The sequence below is a fragment of the Pempheris klunzingeri genome, chromosome 20, assembly GCF_042242105.1.
Source record: "Pempheris klunzingeri isolate RE-2024b chromosome 20, fPemKlu1.hap1, whole genome shotgun sequence".
Classification (NCBI taxonomy): domain Eukaryota; kingdom Metazoa; phylum Chordata; class Actinopteri; order Acropomatiformes; family Pempheridae; genus Pempheris; species Pempheris klunzingeri.
The window spans coordinates 1,952,164-1,968,440 of NC_092031.1; the positions used below are offsets into that span (position 1 = coordinate 1,952,164).

The 16,277-nt window shown below is 41.3% G+C and overlaps 1 protein-coding gene and 1 pseudogene across 1 annotated transcript; both read right to left on the minus strand.

The window, feature by feature from the left end:
• Positions 1-915: 915 nt before the first annotated feature.
• On the minus strand, positions 916-5,006 carry LOC139219383 (gastrula zinc finger protein XlCGF57.1-like). The gene is made up of 2 exons (XM_070851207.1): positions 4,731-5,006; positions 916-2,420 (listed from the first exon to the last, which is right to left on the minus strand). The coding sequence occupies exons 1-2, from the start codon at positions 4,915-4,917 to the stop codon at positions 1,024-1,026; spliced, it is 1,584 nt and encodes a 527-aa protein (XP_070707308.1). The 5' UTR covers positions 4,918-5,006; the 3' UTR covers positions 916-1,023.
• A 4,901-nt stretch (positions 5,007-9,907) lies between these two features.
• LOC139220137 (zinc finger protein 235-like) lies at positions 9,908-15,929 on the minus strand (annotated as a pseudogene).
• Positions 15,930-16,277: the final 348 nt, after the last annotated feature.

The window sequence follows — 16,277 nt, forward strand, 5'->3', positions numbered from 1 at the left end:
ACCGTCTCTTCCTCTCTCGGAGCTTTACTCCGGCTCTGCATCCTCTCTTCCTCCTCCGGAGCTCAGCGGGGATGTTCAGGCTTCTCCCATGTCAGATGAGGCCCGGCTCGGCGCAGCGCCAACAGCTGTTCCCGGGTGTAAACAATGGAGCCGTGGCTGAACGGGTCACCAGATGCGGACTTAAAAATGCCAAAAACGGTGCGAGACATGTTAGTATTGACTATATAACTTGCACATCCATGGTTGATGTGCAAAAGTTATGACTAGTTGAATTGAACAGTAACAAATAGCACGGAAAACACCCAAAATAGAGCAGAAACGAGAAAAGTTGGAAGAGCTGCTGCAACTGGCTGCCACTCTCGCGGCGCCATCTTCATATCAACGCTATTATGTTTCACTTGTGGTGCATTTGAGGCACTTTTATTTAAACTGTCAATCCTTCCTTCTGTCTAAATGGTAAATGGAGGATATTAAATGTATTTTGATAAAGTTTGTATTGAGAAATGTTCATTTTATTTCTCTAATCTTTGTTCAGTGCATATCATGTTTACCTTTCTAGTTATAATGGGGATTCCTTCAGGTCTCTCTATTGTTTCTATGGTTGCCAGAGATGCTCAACCTTACAATAATCATTTTAATAATTAATCTTAACATATTGCATTCTCCACTGGGAATAAAAGGAACAGACTAACAATGAATGAGAGCAGCCTATATATATATATATATATATATATATGCACATAGACAAGAACACACTGACTTTATTATGCAGGTATCTAGAAATGTTTACATGCATTCTTGGTTGAGAAAATGTTAAAATCTAATGAACACTTGGTTTGGAGAAACATAAAATGGCCACCATATTGAATGTTAAACAATTCTCACTTTCAAATCATGGTCAATTGACAGGGAGAGGAAGAAAAAAAGAGATAGAGAATGGGCCAATAATACAATTCTAAAAAATGTAATAGTTCATCCCAACACAAGTTATGTTCCACAACAAATCCTGCGACTGAACAGTTTCTATCCTGTGTGGATTCTCATGTGTCTCTTTAGGGTGTTTTGTCTTCTAAATCGTTTCCCACAAACATCACAACTAAATGGTTTCTCTCCTGTGTGGATTCTCGTGTGTGTCCTTAGGGTTCCCTGGTGTGTAAATCGTTTCCCACAAACACCACAACCAAACTGTTTCTCGCCAGTGTGGAGTATCATGTGTGACCTTAGGTGTCCCTGCTCTGCAAATTGTCTCCCACAAACATCACAACTAAACGGTTTCTCTCCTGTGTGGATTCTCATGTGTGTCCTTAGGGTTCCCTGGTGTTTAAATCGTCTCCCACAAACATCACAACTAAATGGTTTCTCTCCTGTGTGGCTTTTCATGTGTGTCTTTAGTTTTCCCTGCTCTGCAAATCGTTTCCCACAAACATCACAACTAAATGGTTTCTCTCCTGTGTGGATTCTCATGTGTGTCCTTAGGCTTCCATGCACTACAAATCGTCTCCCACAAACATCACAACCAAACTGTTTCTCTCCTGTGTGGAGTCTCATATGTGTCCTTAGGGTTCCCTGGTGTTTAAATCGTCCCCCACAAACATCACAACTAAATGGTTTCTCTCCTGTGTGGACTCTCATGTGTATCCTTAGTTTTCCCTGCTCTGAAAATCGTCTCCCACAAATATCACAACTAAATGGTTTCTCTCCGGTGTGGACTCTCATGTGTGTCCTTAGTTTTCCCTGCTGTGCAAATCGTTTCTCACAAACATCACAAACAAACCTTTTCTCTTCTGTGTGGATTTTCATGTGTCTCCTTAGGCTTGCCGGCAATGCAAATCGTTTCCCACAAACATCACAACCAAACTGTTTATCTTCAGTGTGAACTGTCTGCAAACCTTCCAAAGTATTTACATCTGACTCAGACTCCCTGGCCTCCATCCAACCACTGTCACTGTCTTTATTTTCAGGACCAGAATCTGCCAAAGATTCTTGTCTGTCTTCATTCTTGACTTCAATCTCTGAAGTCTTTTCATCAGTACTTAGCTGTGAGTGACCATCTGGATCTTGGTTCCTGGCTGGTTCTGATCCTCCACAGTCCTCTCCATCACTTTCTGTTTTTGTCTGTGTAGCTGAGCTGCTAACTGGAGGCTCTGCCTCTCTGTTGTCCTCAGTTTGGCTTTGATGAAGCTGTGAAGACTGAGGTTTCTCTTCATCTTCACTCTTCACAGGAACTGCAGTGGATGGAAACCTGGTGATATCAGGCTCCTCCAGCCTATTAAGCTGTTCTCCCTCCTGACTGGTCCAGACTTCATCCTGTTCCTCTTTTATGTGGAGGGGCTCTGGGTGCTTCTGCTCCAGGTTTGGGCTCCACTGAGGGGGGTCCTCTTCTTTAATCACCAACAGCTGCTGGACATTTGCAGGGAACACTGAAACACACACACAGCCATTATGGATAAGGTTGACTTTATATTCACACCAATATCTCTGGTAACATTACTTCATGCTAGTGAGAACATCGATGAGTCCCGGTGATCCTCAGCATTGGCAGTCATTTTCTAACATATTAATAGCAAAATTTGAAAATGAACAACAACAAATCAATAATGTGAAAGATGGAGTTCCCTTAGCAGATATTAGGATAGAAGACAACGATGTGTGTAACTATTGTAATGGAGAAACATCAATAGCAACAGAGGAAGTCTTTGTTAGTGTTTGACTGCAATTTGCTTCAGTATTGTCTGCCAAGTTAAAAGATTGACTGCAGAGACACTGCAGAATAACTGCACCAGACAACATACATTTACCAGCAACTTCATAAAATGTTACAAATCTTCAAAGCAAAACTGTTTCTCTAATTTGATATGGTTATGGTTCTGCTTAGGTCAGACTTTAGAACCTAATGACCCAGTTAGTTTTAGATAAAAGATCCTGGTTTGGGTTAAAATAATTGTTTGGGTAAAGTTAGGGACCTTCGTCATCATGGTAACAATAATAACCACTTGGCTAAAGTTAGGGAATGACCAAGGTCACTGTTAAAGACCTACGGTGACTGTCCATAGAGGAGAAACAAACACTGGTCTCCTGTGTCAACATCAAATGTTTTGTTGACCCGTCTAACCACCCCAACCTCGTACCGTCACGTGAGCAGTGCCTTAACCTTCTTTCATCCAATCTACACCAGTGTCCTGCAGAAGAGCTCTCTCTCTAGAAACATTTCATCATTTATTTTACTTACTTGACAGTAAACACTGTGTCAAAAACAGTTTGGTCTCGATCAAACAGTCAGTAACTGATGCTGTTGATGTTGTTAGGTTACAAATTTCTGTCAGTTAAGATGAGTAATGTTGTTTTCTGAGATGATTTTCTGTAATTTCTCTGAGCTCTTCTCACATTTTTTGAAGTGTGCAGGGCTGAGTTTGAAAAGAGTGATATCCTGCATTTCCATGCACCAATTAGGATTTGGCAACATTAAGATGTATTGATGTTTGCAGTATAAACACAAGAGTCCACAGTGTCTCTGGACCTGAAGTGGACTCCCCACATAGACTCTGTCTGTGAAAAGGCTCAGCAGAGGTTGTACTTCCTGCTACAGCTCAGGAAGTTTAACCTGCCACAGGAGCTGCTGATCACCTTCTACTCCGCCATCATCCAGTCTGTTCTCTGCACTTCTATCACGGTCTGGTTCGGATCGGCCACCAAACAGGACGGGCACAGACTGCAAAGGACAATCAGGTCTGCAGAGAGGATAACTGGGGCCGATCTGCCCTCCATCCAGGACGTGTACCTGTCCAGGGTCAGGAGGAGGGCAGGTAACATCTCTGCAGACCCCTCACACCCTGCACAGAAACTCTTTAAACTCCTCCTGTCTGTTAAACCACCAGACACAGAGACAGTTTCTTCCTCCAGGCCGTCACCCTGATGAACTCTCCCTGGTCTCAGAGACTCAGGAACCACTGTGCAATAGTCCCAAACTGCACATTTGCACTATACTTGAACTACTTTTTGCACCACAACTACCTCCACTGTACATACTGTTGTCATGAGTACTTTATTGTTCTTATTGTTGTAGTTTATTTCTTACTTTTTTTTACTGTAAATAGAGAGACAAGTTTCAAATTCATTGTTTGCTTGTACAAACTTGGCCATAAAAAGTTGGTTCTCATTCTGATAATTGCTAAGTTATTATATCAGCTGGTGTTTTGCACGTGATATAAATGAGAAAAGAGTTTAACAAATCATTCAGCAGGTGGTGGTTTACACTCCAAAATGGAGATCGAGGAGCCTTAACCTCATAATTTGGAGTTGATGATACATGTTATTATTGCGGGGAAAAATCTCTTCGCCAGGTCTTTGACAACACCTGAGTTAAAAGTACTTCAAATAGCTCAAAAAGTCAAACAGTATCTTGTAAAGGTCAGTAAAAAAGACTGAATTCAATAAAACCAGAGCTCCCTCTCCAAAACTCTCTCACCTCCGTTTGCTCATTCTAGTAAAGACAAAGCTGAAATAAATGGCTAAAACGATCCTCAGTTAGAAAAGGTAAGAGGTTAGACTTTACTTTTACACAGTTAAACCAGCTGAGAACATCACACCGTGATTTATATTAGTAACTAAAGTGAACATGAGCCTCGGTGAGGCTGCAACTCTGCCTCCTATTAGTTAGCAAGCTAAGCTAACTTCAGCAGCACTGTGGCGATTAATAAGAGGAGCAAGAGAGAAGATGAACATGTACAAACCTAAACTGTGTAAATGGACTTTAGGGTTGAAAACCGCATCCAGTAGTTTGTATCGTCGCTCGTTTTCTTTTAAACGAGTCAGTTCCTCCTCGAAATCTGCTATTGTTCTTTCAAACAGCTCAAATATCTCATCTTCCGCATCCAGTCGCTGTTTCAGCAAAGCTCTCAGCCTTTGGAGCTTCGACATGTCGCTAAACACACAGACAGAAGCTTTTTCTACTTAAAACTCCGTTTAAACGTTACTGAAGCAGCAGCGGTGAAAACAATGAAAAGCGGCCTGGTCAAGAAACCAGGAAGTACAAACCACGTGATAACAGGCATTCCCGCGCTTAACAGGAAACCACGTGACCTCTTCTTCTTCTTCTTCGGGTGAATGAGTGTAGACACTATAAGGGTATAAGGGTGAGTCCTGACAACATAATCAAACAGCAGGAAGTAGTGGAGTTTCAGCGGTAAACTTTATTATCATCTTTGCAGCTTTTAAGTGTTGGCAGTAACTTCTGCAGTCTGTCACGATGAGACGTGTTTATTACATGTTAATACATTAACAATTCTAGATATGTTTATATCAAAGCTATTATGTTTCACTTGTGGTGCATTTGAGGCACTTTTATTTAAACTGTCAATCCTTCCTTCTGTCTAAATGGTAAATGGAGTATTTTAAGACATTAAATGTATTTTGGTAAAGTTTGTATTGAGAAATGTTCATTTTATTTCTCTAATCTTTGTTCAGTCAGTGCATATCATGTTTACCTTTCTAGTTATGATGGGGATTCCTTCAGGTCTCTCTGTTGTTTCTATGGTTGCCACAGATGCTCAACCTTACAATAATCATTTTAATAATTAATCTTAACATATTGCATTCTCCACTGGGAATAAAAGGAACAGACTAACAATGAATGAGAGCAGCCTATATATAAATATACACTACTCAGTGTTAGGGATATTTGGCTTTCAGGTGAAATCTCAGGATGAACCTAAAATGCATTCTAACCTTTCCAGGTGAACTTAATGTGACCTTCTCTAAACTTTTGAATGCACATGTCCAACTGTTCAGTGTTTCAGTACTTTCTGCACCAGCTGCTGTTTTCTAACAAGAAGCTTAACAGCAACATTCACAACAGGTTTGATCCATGAATCCACCAATACATTTCCTGCTTCAGGTAGAATTGGTATTTTAACAGTCCTCCTCATCCTGCTGTTCACATTCTGACATCATGAGACCAAGACGACACCTAACAGTTGATCAGCAGCACCTCAACACTGGAGGCTTCAAACAGGAAGTCCTCAGACGGAGGTGTTCACTGAGCTTAGAGGGTCACAGAGTGTCATCAGGAGGTTGGAACAGTGATACAGAGACTGGAAGAGTCACAGAAAGGAGAGGAGTGGACGTCCTTTGGCCACGTCCCAATTTACTGAGACACTGAAAATGTTTTGTTGTGGTTTACCCTCCACTGTTGTTAGATTTTCTTCGAAGAAATTGTTTAAGATGAAGAAACTACCAGTGCATGCTTCTACTTAAATGCCCTACTTTCATGATATAATATCACTGTAGCATTCACTTTTTACATTTTCCATACATGTTGTGAGTAGTGTGTGTGTATGTATGTATGTATGTGTGTGTGTGTGTGTATGTGTATATATATATATATACAGTTGAAACCAGAAGTTTACATACACTGTATAAAAAGACACATAACCTTTTATTTCTCACTGTCTGACATTAAATCACACTAAACCTTTTCTTGTTTTAGGTCAGTTAGGATTACCAAAATTATTTCTATTTGCTAAATGCCAGAATAATGAGAGAGAGAATTTATTAGAGAATTTTTTATGACTTTCTTCAAAGTCAGAAGTTTACATACACTAAGATTACTATGCGTTGAAACAATTTGGGAAAGCCCAGATGATGATCTGGAAGGGTTAATTGACAACATCTGAGTTAATTGGAGGCACACCTTTGGATGTATTTTAAGGCACAACTCAAACACACTGGTTACTTGTGTGACATCATGGGAAAATCAAAAGAAATCAGCCAAGATATCAGAAAGAGAACTGTCGACCTCCACAACACTGGTTCATCCTTGGGTACAATTTCCAGATGCCTGAAGGTGCCACGTTCATGTGTTCAAACAATTATACACAAGTATAAACACTATGGGAATGTCCAGCCATCATACCGCTCAGGAAGGAGACAGGTTCTGTGTCCCAGAGATGAACGTTTTTTGGTGCGAAATGTGCGTATCAACCCCAGAACAAAAGCAAAGGACCTTGTGAAGATGCTGGCTGAAGCTGGTAAGAGAGTCTCATTATCCACAGTGAAACGAGTCCTGTACCAACATGGGCTGAAAGGCTGCTCAGCGAGGAAGAAGCCATTACTCCGGAAGCAACATAAAAAAGCCAGATTACAGTTTGCAAATGCACACAGAGACAAAGACCTTACTTTTTGGAGACATATCCTGTGGTCTGATGAAACTAAAATGGAACTGTTTGGCCATAATGACCATCGTTACATTTGGAGGAAAAAGGGGGAAGCTTGGAAGCCTGAGAACACCATCCCAACTGTGAAGTACGGGGGTGGCAGCATCATGTTGTGGGGGTGTTTTGCTGCAGGAGGGACTGGTGCACTTCACAAAATAGATGGCACCATGAGGAAAGAACATTATGTGGAAATATTGAAGCAACATCTCAAGACATCAGCCAGGAAGTTAAAGCTTGGGCGCAAATGGGTCTTTCAAATGCAGCATACCGCCAAATTAGTTACAAAGTGGCTTAAGGACAACAAAGTCAATGTTTTGGAGTGGCCATCACAAAGCCCTGATCTAAATCCCATAGAAAATTTGTGGGCAGAGCTGAAAAGGCGTGTGCGAGCAAGGCAGCCTGCAAACCTGACTCTGTTACACCAGTTCTGTCAGGAGGAATGGGACAAAATTCCAGCAAACATTTGACCGAAGTCATACAGTTTAAAGGCAATGCTACCAAATACTAAGGAACTGTATGTAAACTTCTGACTTTGAAGAAAGTCATAAAAAAATTCTCTAATAAATTCTCTCTCTCATTATTCTGGCATTTAACAAATAGAAATAATTTTGGTAATCCTAACTGACCTAAAACAAGAAAAGTTTAGTGTGATTTAATGTCAGACAGTGAGAAATAAAAGGTTATGTGTCTTTTTATACAGTGTATGTAAACTTCTGGTTTCAACTGTTGTCATAAAAAGGAGAAAACACAAATATTTTAGAAATCTGTCAAAAACTTGTTTCAAATTAAACATTGTATTATTATTTATTAGGCAAATAACAAACTGGAACAACTAAATAGTCCTTAATCACATATTTTTAATTCACATATTTTAACCAAAAATCCCTGATTCCTCCTTTCGACCGTCTCTTTTGTTATTGACCTCCAAATAGTTCCCAGCTGTTCCCACAGACTTGCTTTGGATTAAATTTGTGTGTGATCTATTTTTTAATCCAATAAATCCCAGATCTGTTCGATAGGATTCAAGTCTGGACTTTGACTTGTCCAGTCCATCAGTTCCTCTACTCCAGATTCCTTTTCCATCATTTCAGATCCATCATTCTGATTAAAGAGCTGCATACTGGTGGGTTAACCATTACAGAAATTAAAAAAAATATTTTGGTTATCAGCAATATTGTTAATTTATTCATTTGTGTGTATATATATATATATATACACACACACACACATATATATATATATATATACACACACACACACACACACATATATATATATATATACACACATACACACACACACACACACACACATATATACATATATATACAGTGCATCTGGAAAGTATTCAGACCCCTTCACTTTTTCCACATTTTGTTATGTTACAGCCTTATTCCAAAATGGATTAAATTCTTTTTTTCTCTCATCAATCTACACACAATACCCCATAATGACGAAGTGAAAAAAGTTTTTTAGAAATTTTTGCAAATGTATTAAAAATAAAAAACTGAAATATCACATGTACTTAAGTATTCACACCCTTTGCTATGACACTCAAAACTGAGCTCAGGTGCATCCTGTTTCCACTGATCGTCCTTGAGATGTTTCTACAACTTGACTGGAGTCCACCTGTGGTAAATTCAATTGATTGGACTTGATTTGGAAAGGCACACACCTGTCTATATAAGGTCCCACAGCTGACAGTGCATGTCAGAGCAGAAACCAAGCCATGAAGTCAAAGGAATTGTCTGTAGACCTCCGAGACAGGATTGTATCGAGGCACAGATCTGGGGAAGGGTTCAGAAAAGTTTCTGCAGCATTGAAAGTCCCGAAGAGCACAGTGGCCTCCATCATTCGTAAATGGAAGAGGTTCAGAACCACCAGGACTCTTCCTAGAGCCGGCCGCCTGTCCAAACTGAGCAATATATGAGCAATATATATCTATATATCTATCTATCTCTATATATCTATATATATCAATATCTATATATCTATATCTATATCTATATCTATATCTCTCTCTCTATATATATATATATATCTATATATGCACATAGACAAGAACACAGTAAGTTTATTATGCAGAAGAGGACAGCATGGTGGCATGGTGGTTAGCACTGTTGCCTCACAGCAAGAAGGTCCTGGGTTCAAATCACGATTTTCTTTCTGTGTGGAGTTTGCATGTTCTCCCCATGCTAGCGTGGGTTCTCTCAGGGTTCTCCGGCTTCCTCCCACAATCCAAAGACATGCACATTAGGTTAAGTGGTAACTCTAAATTGCCCGTAGGTGTGAGTGTGAATGGTTGCCTGTCTCTATATGTGGCCCTGGCGACCAGTCCAGGGTGACCCTGCCTCTCACCCAAAGTCAGCTGGGATAGGCTCCAGCTCCCCCGCGACCCTGACGGATAAGCAGTAAAGAAAATGAGATGAGATGGTTTGGAGAAACATAAAATGGCCGCCATCTTGAATGTTAAACAATTCTCACATTCAATTCATGGTCAATTGACAGGGAGAGGAAGAAGAAAAAATATCATAGGTACTTTTGCATATCCAACAACCAGGATGAAGATATGATCCAGGTTGCATTTCTAGATATTTTTCCATATTTCAAATTTAAGGTGAGAAGAGATACAGAAATTATAGAGGATGGGCCAATAATAAAATTCTAAAAAATGCAATAGTTCATCCCAACACAAGTTATGTTTCACAACAAATCCTGCAACTGAACAGTTTCTATCCTGTGTGGATTCTCATGTGTCTCTTTAGGTTGTATTGTCTTCTAAATTGTTTCCCACAAACATCACAACTAAATGGTTTCTCTCCTGTGTGGATTCTCATGTGCGTCCTAAGGTTTCCATGCACTGCAAATCGTTTCCCACAAACATCACAACTAAATGGTTTCTCTCCTGTGTGGATTCTCATGTGTCTCTTTAGGGTGTCTTGCCATCTAAATCGTTTCCCACAAACATCACAACTAAATGGTTTCTCTCCTGTGTGGATTCTCATGTGCATCCTAAGGTTTCCATGCACTGCAAATCGTTTCCCACAAACATCACAACCAAACTGTTTATCTCCTGTGTGGATTCTCATGTGTGTCCTTGGGGTTTCTTTTCTTCTAAATGGTTTCTCTCCTGTGTGGATTCTCATGTGTCTCTTGAGGGTGTCTTGTCTTCTAAATCGTTTCCCACAAACATCACAACCAAACTGTTTCTCTTCTGTGTGAACTGTCTGTGAACCTTCCAAAGTATTTACATCTGACTCAGACTCCCTGGCCTCCATCGAACCACTGTCACTGTCACTGTCTTCACTTTCAGGTCCAGAATCTGCCAAAGATTCTTGTCTGTCTTCATTCTTAACTTCAATCTCTGAAGCCTTTTCATCAGTACTTAGTTGTGAGTGACCATCTGGATCTTGGTTCCTGGCTGGTTCTGATCCTCCACAGTCCTCTCCACCACTTTCTGTTTTTATCTGTGTAGCTGAGCTGCTAACTGGAGGCTCTGCCTCTCTGTTGTCCTCAGTTTGGCTTTGATGAAGCTGTGAAGACTGAGGTTTCTCTTCATCTTCACTCTTCACAGGAACTGCAGTGGATGGAAACCTGGTGATATCAGGCTCCTCCAGACTATTAAGCTGTTCTCCCTCCTGACTGGTCCAGACTTCATCCTGTTCCTCTTTCATGTGGAGGGGCTCTGGGTGCTTCTGCTCCAGGTTTGGGCTCCACTGAGGGGGATCCTCTTCTTTAATCACCAACAGCAGCTGGACATTTGCAGGGAACACTGAAACACACACAGACAGCCATTATGGATAAGGTTGACTTTATATTCACACTGATATCTCTGGTAACATTACTTCATGCTAGTGAGAACATCAATGAGTCCCGGTGATCCTCAGCATTGGCAGTCATTTTCTAACATACTAATAGCAAAATTTGAAAATGAACAACAACAAATCAATAATGTGAAAGATGGAGTTCCCTTAGCAGATATTAGGATAGAGGACAACTATGTGAGTAACTATTGTAATGGAGAAACATCAATAGCAACAGAGGAAGTCTTTGTTAGTGTTTGACTGCAATTTGCTTCAGTATTGTCTGCCAAGTTAAAAGATTGACTACAGAGACACTGCAGAATAACTGCACCAGACAACATACATTTGCCAGCAACTTCAAAAAAATGTTACAAATCTTCAAAGCAAAACTGTTTCTCTAATTTGATATGGTTATGGCGCTGCTTAGGTTAGAACCACAGTTTCTCTGGACCTGAAGTGGACTCCCCACATAGACTCTGTCCGTGAAAAGGCTCAGCAGAGGTTGTACTTCCTGCTACAGCTCAGGAAGTTTAACCTGCCACAGGAGCTGCTGATCACCTTCTACTCCGCCATCATCCAGTCTGTTCTCTGCACTTCTATCACGGTCTGGTTCGGATCGGCCACCAAACAGGACGGGCACAGACTGCAAAGAACAATCAGGTCTGCAGAGAGGATAATTGGGGCCGATCTGCCCTCCATCCAGGACGTGTACCTGTCCAGGGTCAGGAGGAGGGCAGGTAACATCTCTGCAGACCCCTCACACCCTGCACAGAAACTCTTTAAACTCCTCCTGTCTGTTAAACCACCAGACACAGAGACAGTTTCTTCCTCCAGACCGTCACCCTGATGAACTCTCCCTGGTCTCAGAGACTCAGGAACCACTGTGCAATAGTCCCAAACTGCACATTTGCACTATACTTGAACTACTTTTTGGTTTACACTCCAAAATGGAGATCGAGGAGCCTTAACCTCATAATTTGGAGTTGATGATACATGTTATTATTGTGGGGAAAAAATCTCTTCGTCAGGTCTTCAACAACACCTGAGTTAAAAGTACTTCAAATAGCTCAAAAAGTCAAAAAGTATCTTGTGAAGGTCAGTAAAAAAGACTGAATTCAATAAAACCAGAGCTCCCTCTCCAAAACTCTCTCACCTCCGTTTGCTCATTCTAGTAAAGACAAAGCTGAAATAAATGGCTAAAACGATACTCAGTTAGAAAAGGTAAGAGGTTAGACTTTACTTTTACACAGTTAAACCAGCTGAGAACATCACACCGTGATTTATATTAGTAACTAAAGTGAACATGAGCCTCGGTGAGGCTGCAACTCTGCCTCCTATTAGTTAGCAAGCTAAGCTAACTTCAGCAGCACTGTGGCGATTAATAAGAGGAGCAAGAGAGAAGATGAACATGTACAAACCTAAACTGTGTAAATGGACTTTAGGGTTGAAAACCGCATCCAGTAGTTTGTATCGTCGCTCGTTTTCTTTTAAACGAGTCAGTTCCTCCTCGAAATCTGCTATTGTTCTTTCAAACAGCTCAAATATCTCATCTTCCGCATCCCGTCGCTGTTTCAGCAAAGCTCTCAGCCTTTGGAGCTTCGACATGTCGCTAAACACACAGACAGAAGCTTTTTCTACTTAAAACTCCGTTTAAACGTTACTGAAGCAGCAGCGGTGAAAACAATGAAAAGCGGCCTGGTCAAGAAACCAGGAAGTACAAACCACGTGATAACGGGCATTTCCGCATTTAACAGGAAACCACGTGATCTCTCTATTGTTTCTATGGTTGCAACTGATGCTCAACCTTACAATAATCATTTTAATAATTAATCTTAATATATTAAATTCTCCACTGGGAATAAAAGGAACAGACTAAAAATGAATGAAAAGTTAGGGATGTTCAGCTTTCAGGTGAAATCTCAGGATGAACCTAAAATACATTCTAACCTTTCCAGGTGAACTTAATGTGACCTTCTCTAAACCTTTGAATGCACATGTCCAACTGTTCAGTGTCTCAGTATTTTCTGCACCAGCTGCTGTTTTCTAACAAGAAGCTTAACAGCAACATTCACAACAGGTTTGATCCATGAATCCACCAATACATTTCCTGCTTCAGTTAGAATTGGTATTTAAACAGTCCTCCTCATCCTGCTGTTCACATTCTGACATCATGAGACCAAGACGACACCTAACAGTTGATCAGCAGCACCTCAACACTGGAGGCTTCAAACAGGAAGTCCTCAGACGGAGGTGTTCACTGAGCTTAGAGGGTCACAGAGTGTCATCAGGAGGTTGGAACAGTGATACAGAGACTGGAAGAGTCACAGAAAGGAGAGGAGTGGACGTCCTTTGGCCACGTCCCAATTTACTGAGACACTGAAATGTTTTGTTGTGGTATACCTACCACTGTTGGTAGATTTTCTTTCAATAAACTGTTTAAGATGAAGAAATCACCAGTGCATGCTTCTACTTAAATGCCCTACTTTCATGATATAATATCACTGTAGCATTCACTTTTTACATTTTCCATAAATTTTGTGAGTAGTGTGTGTATGTATATATGTATATATGCACATAGACAAGAACACAGTAAGTTTATTAATCAGAATCAGAATTACTTTAATAATCCCCAGGAGGAAATTGCTTTTTGTTACACACAGCTCCAAAAGAATGAGAATAAGAATAAACTTCAAACACAAAGTAAAATATAAATATATAAAAGTATGAATAAAAAAAGATGTATTAAAAATTATTATTACAAATTATTACACAGAGGTAAATTACTGCACCAGGTGAGTCCAGAGTCTTAATAATAATAATAACAATAATAACACTACTAATAATACCAATAATAATACTACTAATAAAAATATATAACAACATGCACAATCATAGTAAGGCGCTGTACTATATAATACCAATAATACTACTACCACTACTACTACTAGCAACAATAATATATAATAACATGTACACTCAGAGTGAGAAGATGTATTATATAATACCAATAATACCACTACCACTACTACTACTACCAACAATAACACATAACATGTACACTCAGAGTGAGGCGCTGTACCATATTATAATAATAATAATAATGATACAAATAATACCACTACTAATAATAATAATATATAACAACGTGTGTGAGGAGCTGAATCATATAATAATAATAATAGTTATAACATAGAACAACATGGACACTCAGAGTGAGGAGTTGCATAGATTAATGGCCACAGGCAGGAATGATTTCCTGTGGCGCTCTGTAGTGCATCGTGGTACAATTAGTCTGGCACTGAAAGAACTCCTATATTATATATTATATATATTTTAAATTATTCTTCTGTACATTGCCCTCTTTTTTTATATTTATAATTGTTTTTTTTCTATCTTATATTCTTGTGTCTATGTGGAGGGAAACGAACAAAGTAAGAATTTCATTGCTCAGTGTCACCATCGTGTTCTTACTGTGCACATGACAAATAAACATCTTGAATCTTGAATCTTGAATCTTATATCTTATATCTAACCAGCACTTCATGGAGTGGGTTGGACACATTGTCCAAAATAGCTCCCACTTTGTGAAGCATTCTCCTCTCTGTCACCACCGTCAGAGAGTCAAGCTTCACTCCTACAACGTCACTGGCCCTGCGGATCAGTCTGTTCAGTCTGTTGACGTCCTCTACCCTCAGCCTGCTGCCCCAGCATACCACAGCATAGAAGACAGCACTGGCTACCACAGACTCATAGAACATCCTGAGCAGAGTCCTGCAGATGTTGAAGGACCTCAACCGCCTCAGAAAATAGAGACGGCTCTGGCCCTTCTTATAAAGGGCATCAGTGTTCCTCCCCCAGTCCAGTTTGTTATCAATGTGTACCCCCAAGTACTTATAATACTCAACAACGTCCACACTGACCCCCTGAATGAAAACAGGGGACACGGGCACCTTGGTCCTCCTCAGATCCACCACCAGTTCCTTTGTCTTTGTCACATTGAGCTGTAGATGGTTCTGCTCACACCATGTGACAAAGTTGTCCACAACAGCCCTGTACTCGACCTCATCACCCTTGCCGATACATCCAACCACCGGCGAGTCATCAGAAAACTTCTGGAGATGACAGGTCTCCGTGCAGTAGTTGAAGTCCGTGGTGTAGAGGGTGAAGAGGAAAGGAGAGAGGACAGTCCCCTGTGGGGCCCCGGTGTTGCTGACCACTCTGTCTGACACACAGCGTTTCAGGCGCACATACTGTGGTCTGCCAGTCAGATAGTCCACAACCCAGGACACGATGGCGGGGTCCACCTGCATCGCTGACATCTTCTCACCCAGTAGACCTGGGCTGATGGTGTTGAAAGCACTGGAGAAGTCAAAAAACATGACTCTCACAGTGCTCGCCGTCTTGTCCAGGTGAGTGTAGACGCGGTCAAGCAGGTAGATGATGGCATCCTCCACTCCAAGTTGGGGCTGGTAGGCGAACTGTAGGGGGTCCAAAATTATTTGACCACGGGCCGGAGCTGCTCCAAGATGAGTCTCTCCAGGGTCTTCATGATATGGGAGGTCAGCGCCACAGGTCTGTAGTCCCCAGAGTCCCTGTCCCTGTGAGCCCGTCGATGTCTTCTCCTTTTGGCTCACAGAGTGCCTGCCAGTCTGTGACCTCAAAACATCCCTGCAGTTCCACATACACCTCTTCCGACCATCTCCTCGCTGTCTTTATGGTCACAGGCTGTCTTTTTACCAGAGGCAAATAAGTGGGACTGAGGTGTATGAGATTGTGGTCAGACCTGCCCAGAGGGGGGAGGGGAGAGGAGCTGTATGCACCATTCACGTTAGCATACATCAAGTCCAGGGTCCTCTCTCTCCTCTCTGGTGGAACAGTTCACGTACTGGGTGAAGTTGGGCAGTGCCTTTGCCATGGTGACATGGTTGAAGACAGAGATAGCAGTGAGTGCACTCAGGTGTAAGTCTGTACCGGGCTATGGCGGAGTGGATGACGTCACACGCCAAAGTCGGGTTGGCAGAAGGAGGAATGTAAACAGTCACCATGACAACATGTGAAAACTCCCGTGGCAGGCAACGAGGACGAAGACCAACAGCAAACAGTTCAATGTCCGGGCTGCAGATGAGCTCCTTGATAGTAACATGAGCAGGACTGCACCACCTGTTGTTCACCAGAACGGCCCCCCTCCTTTCTGCTCACCGCTCCTGGTGCAGTCCCTGTTGGCCGGAACAGTTTGGAAGCCACCAATGGAAACATTGTCGTC

Coding starts and splice junctions, on each gene's coding strand:
- LOC139219383 (XM_070851207.1), bottom strand. CDS start 4,917: ATGTCGAAGCTCCAAAGGCTGAGAGCTTTGCTGAAACAGCGACTGGAT. Junction 2,421..4,730: donor AGTCCATTTACACAGTTTAG/GTTTGTACATGT, acceptor TGTGTGTTTCAG/TGTTCCCTGCAAATGTCCAG.